This window comes from Vombatus ursinus, unplaced genomic scaffold (assembly GCF_900497805.2).
Source record: "Vombatus ursinus unplaced genomic scaffold, bare-nosed wombat genome assembly UNPS02014841.1, whole genome shotgun sequence".
NCBI lineage: Eukaryota > Metazoa > Chordata > Mammalia > Diprotodontia > Vombatidae > Vombatus > Vombatus ursinus.
This window is the reverse complement of record NW_020954619.1, coordinates 36630630-36635958: the sequence shown is the minus strand read 5'-3', so window position 1 is coordinate 36635958 and position 5329 is coordinate 36630630. Positions and strand designations below refer to the sequence as shown.

The window sequence follows — 5329 nt, the reverse complement described above, 5'->3', positions numbered from 1 at the left end:
CCTTGTAAGGAAGAACATCCCAACAATTAGAGCTATTCGACAGTGGAAATTGATGCCCCAGGAGCAGTGGGCTCTGCCTCATCTAGACAACTTCAAGTTGAGGCTGGATGACAACTCGGCTGGAATAGGGAGGAATCGTGATTGGATATGGGACTTAATTAAGAGACCCTTAAAATCTCTTTCCAAAGCAGAGATTCTGCCATTCAGGGAAGTCATGGGAGTTCTGTAGCTTCCCATTCTGTGAAGTTGATGTCGAAATAATTATCAACTTGTTGCGCTACAGCACGTGTTCAATATTTGCTCATTGAGACAAGAGGGAATCTTAGGCTTTGTGCCTACAAATTTCAGACTGAGCCACGCAGACTTGTCTCTTTCACTCCCTTGCTCCGCCCCTCCTCCTTCCTCCCTCCTCCTTCTCCTCACACCCCCTGCCCTTTCCCACTAAGTGTGCTGCTTCGGTGGGTAAAGGGTGGGGAAGGAACCTACGGCGCATGTGCACAGCTGGCCGGACCTTCCCCCCCCTCCACACACACCTCCCCCACTTCTTTGCTCTCCCTTCCCCCCTCCCCTTTAGGCAGCTGGGGAAATCCGCTCAGCTGCTGCCTCTGCAGCTGTGTAGCCACGGTCTGGCTCTATAGAGGCAGCCGGGCCGGGACAAACTTGGGTGCTGCTCTTTGTTGCCGGCTGTCGCACCCCCTTGCCACCCCTTCCCCCTGGCAGTCTCCCCTCGATCCCAGCTCCAGAGACTACTCCTCCCGGGTTTGCAATGGCCCCCTCTAGAGCGGGTCTCCCGCGCTGGCTCCTGCTCCTTCTGCTGTGGAGCTTGGATGTCTTCGTGGGGGTCTCCCCGCAGCTGGGCAGCAGCGGTGGGGGCGGCGGCAACGGGGGGTGTCCCAGCCGCTGCCTCTGCTTCCGCACCACGGTACGGTGCATGCATCTGATGCTGGAGAATGTCCCTGCCGTCTCACCCCAGACCTCCATCCTGTAAGTGGTTTGCTGAGGGGCTGAGAGTTAGGTTGTGAGATTCCTATGGCTTCTCCGGGGAGGGCTAGGTTGTGATTGAATGAGCTGCGAAAAGCTTACCCCCTCCCATCTTTCTTAGGGGGAAGCGGGGAAATAAATGAATGAGGAGATGGCGCGGGTTTGGGAGGTGAGATTTGCCTTAGTGTATGTTGTGAAGTGGAGTGCGTGGGGATTGAGGCATCTGGCCCCAGAACCCTTTGTCTTCTTTGGCCCCATACTTGGTAAGGCTTCTTGAAGCCGGATCTGAGTCTACAGAGATTCTCCCTGGGCTCCTGCTTTGTGCCAGAGGGAGTCTCTTTTGTTAGCATCTGGAGATTCCACAGCTCAATTTGGAAGCTGCGGGGAGCAGCAAGGGAAATCCTCACTCTTCGCCTTCCCAGTCGTTTTTCTATTTCCCCATCTCATTTCTCCCCCCCCCCCCCCCCCCATTTCCCCCATTCCTACCCTCATTCTCTCATGCTTCAGCTCCCCCATCTTCTTCCCTATTCTCTTCTCTCCCTTTTCTCCTCCTCCACTTTCCTTCTCCTCCCCCACTTCTTGTTTTCCCCTCTCCTGCTCCCTGTCTTCTTGTCACTCCTTCTAATACCCCATCATTCATTCCTCTCCCTTCTCTTTCTCCCCCCCTTCACCCAAGAATTCCTCCAGTCCCTTCCATTTCTTCCTTCTATCCTTTCCTTTTCCCCTTCTCCCTTCCTTTCTTTAGTTTAACTCAAATAATTTCCCAGCTCCGGAAAATGTGGTTTCCTCCTCTTTCTGTGATTGTTAAATCTCTTATTACCAGCTTTACCTGGATCTGAAAATGCAGACCCTCCCCCTCCAGAGTTTCACAAATTAATCACTGCTGCTTCTTTTCTGGTTTCTCTTGAATTTAGCTTGCCAAGTTTTCCAGGAATTTTACCACCTAGGGCATACAGAGCTTTTCAGATTTTGCAGAACAAGTTCCTGTGAAGAGAGGGATCAGAAGATACTGAGAGTAACATTTCAGAGAGCCTTCGACACACCTACTGCATCTACCTGGAAGTAGTCTGTTGCTTGCAAACCCTTTCATTCATTTAAATGCTTGGATTTACTTTCCACATGCAACAGGCTACATTGATAATATAATTTTTTTTCACATTCAATTTATGAATAGCACAGCTCACAGAAGATTCCCTCCAAACACAAATGCAAATCCTGTGTAAAAACTGCTTGCTGTCTTGGGGCTTCCCCAAAGACAGTGTTTCCCATCTTTTCAAATTTGTGTATTTTCGTGGGATACAAAAATTCCACCAGAGTTCGCTACAGGATTTAATGTATTCACAGGATTTGCGATTAAACTTTGATTAGACATTTTCAAAACCCATAAAAGCAGCCATTCATTTTAGATACTGAATATAATTTAATGGCCTATAGCTCCATTTTGGGATGCCAAAAATAGTTTTCACTTTTCTTGGCTAAGTGAAAGAAGTTTTGGCAGGATGGAATGGGGTCTTGCAGAAGCTGTAAAAGTTTTAGTGAACTATTCAGGAAGTGGGTGGTTAGTGTTTCTTACATTTAAAACAAAGTACATTTACAGAACACCTTTCATACTGATCATTTAAATTTTTTTAAATTCCTGTAGTGTTTTTTGGGGGGAGTAGGGGGAAGTGGGGTCAATTATTGTCTTTGAAAGTTGTTCCTCAGTGATGTGTTTTTCCAGCCTGAATTAGTGGAGGTGATGGTACTCCCTGTATATAATGGAGCAGATACAGTAATATAATTTTTTTTCTTTAAAGGGCAGGGCAAGGTTTCTTTGGATATGGGTATTTTTAATCCTTCTGTGAGTCAGTGGAAAAAACTGGGACAATGCAAGTATTATACTCATCTGGCCAGACTTTAATATTTCTAATCTACTCTTCTCTTCAAACCTTATTTGCTACCTGAAAGAAACTTTAGAGTGTTAAGTATTCTTTAAAGGGGACAAAGATGGTGTCACACGTGTGTACTCGTATTAATGCTAAATAAATATTAAATAACTTTGTATTTCCAAAAGTGGCATAAGGCATGAGGTCAGTGGTACAATATGGTAAAGAACTTGAAGAACTATGACGTAGCTCTGCTTTCAAAATTTACAACTCTCCTTGGGGGAAGGGACAGGAACCAGTAGGTTTCCAACTGTGCTATGGAAGAGGAACTTAGAGGTGGTGGACAAGGATGTGGAATTCGATGACTTTTTCATTTATTTATAATACAGATAATATCATATACTATATATTATATGTATAAACATAAATATATAATATATGTGTATAATACAGGTGGAAGTAAGATGAGAACATATTCTTAGTCTGGTTATGGAAGTTGTGATTGTTGATGAGTCAGGCAGTCAGTAAACATTTATGAAGTGCCTATTAAGTGCCATGAACTTCCCTAAATGTTAGGGATACAAAAAGGCAAAAGACAGTCCCTGTCCTCAAGGAGTTCACAATCTAATTAGGGAGAAAACAAGCAAATAAATATGTACAAACAAACTGAATACACGATGAACAGGACAGAATTAAGAGAGAGAAGGCACTAGAATAGAAAGTTGGTTCACCAAGGGAGGGGGGAGCCAAAAAGACTGAATCAGTTGTTAAAAAAAAAATTTTTTTTTCTTCAGTGTTTTTAGAAGTACCTTCTGTGCCTTATAGTCCCTCTTTTCCTTAAACAGCTTAGGGATCATTACTTGAAGTCTTTTCTGATCCCTCCAACTTCTAATGACCTCCCTTTCAAATAACTCATATTTTATTACTTTGCATTTATATTATATATGTATATACACATATATACTATGTATTAACCTTCTATTTGTTTATATATGCATATATGTGTATACATATGTATACATATATGTATTTAGATATAATATAAATCTTAAATTCACCTGTTGTCTTCCCCAATAAGATGTAAGCTCAGTGCTTAATTCTTTCTAATTGTATCTCCAGGTCTAGCACAGTGATTAGACATACTTTGTAGATATTTAATAAATACTTGTTAATTGATTGTCAAGGTCTGCCCCAATACCAAATGTTGTGAAAGTGGCCCAGGGTTCTCATGGTAAGTCACTGAAAGGCCAGGCAACTACTTGCAAGGTGGAAAGAAAGTTTGAGACTATGGACGTGGTTCATGAACCTGGTCTCTAGACCAGCTGAGTTCTGAAAACCAGGCTGGCTGCAGAGTGATTCATTATTTTGGCCAATACAACCTCTGAAGACAACTTATTTGAAATATTGAAGTATATTTCAGAAGTAGGTTCAGAAGAAACTTAAGGGATTATTTTTCTTATAATTTGAGCAATGGTTTGAATTCAGGTTCTGACATTATTCTAATATAACGGGAAAATATGAGATACTCAAGCATAAACATGTAGGGAACTTGTAAAATGACACAACTCATATTTGGTTTTGATGTCTGCAAACTTGTAGCTGTTTTAAGGAACTCCATAACATTTCACTATATGTTATTTTCTAGGATGCTCAGTGATGTATATTAGAAATAGTTTATTGGCTTAAAAATACCCTATTTGTTATTACAAGGGGATGATTATGAGAGTAATTCTTTGGAAGCATAAACCAAAGTTGAAGTATGACACAAAACAAGTCCCTCTGGAATTAATCTTTTAATGCATTTAATTCCATATGGAAGTTCCTACCATGGTCAGTCTTCTTCCACACCCCTCTCCTTCCTCTCCTCAGCATTTACTATGTTGAGGTAATAGAATCAAGCCTTGAAAAATAGCTTTGTTGAAATCTTTTTCTTCAAGGTTCAGTTCAGGTGCCACCTCCTCCATGAAACCTTTCCTGATTCTCCCTCCTCTAGCCACCCTATTTGAAAATTATCTCTCCCTTCTCAAAATTTTGTTAAACTCTTTTAGGCTCTTTTGCCGTCATCACAATCTGCCTTGGATCATATTAGCTTGTGCGCATGTCATTTTGAAATCTGTACATGTTCCATTGGACTATGAACTTCTTGGGGTCACACTATTGCTTTAATATATTTATGTCCTCTGAACAGTGCCTTCAGAGTGGATACTTAATTACCTTACTGACTGGGTCCAGGACAAATTTGTGTTAAAAAATCTCAAATGAGTTTTATTGAAGTAAGGTAGTCCTTTTACACCTTTCCCTAATTCATTATTGAGCTCACCATAGAGGTTATTACGAATTGTTAAATCTATTCTCAAACCTCATGTGGCATCCCCTTACCCCACCATCTTGGCTGAAGATTCTGCATAATACTTCAGTAAAGGGAGAGGGAGAAAGAGAGAGAGAGAGAGAGAGAGAGAGAGAGAGAGAGAGAGAGAGAGAGA

At 42.1% G+C, this 5329-nt stretch overlaps 1 protein-coding gene across 2 annotated transcripts in view; it reads left to right on the top strand.

The window, feature by feature from the left end:
- Nucleotides 1-533: 533 nt before the first annotated feature.
- Nucleotides 534-5329, top strand: part of PXDN (peroxidasin) — a 143067-nt gene continuing 138271 nt past the window's right edge. For both annotated transcript variants that reach the window (XM_027840348.1, XM_027840347.1), the window contains exon 1: nt 534-984. In XM_027840348.1, coding sequence (XP_027696149.1) covers nt 767-984 — 218 coding nt within the window. In that variant the 5' untranslated portion in view covers nt 534-766. The remainder of the gene's footprint in view (nt 985-5329) is intronic.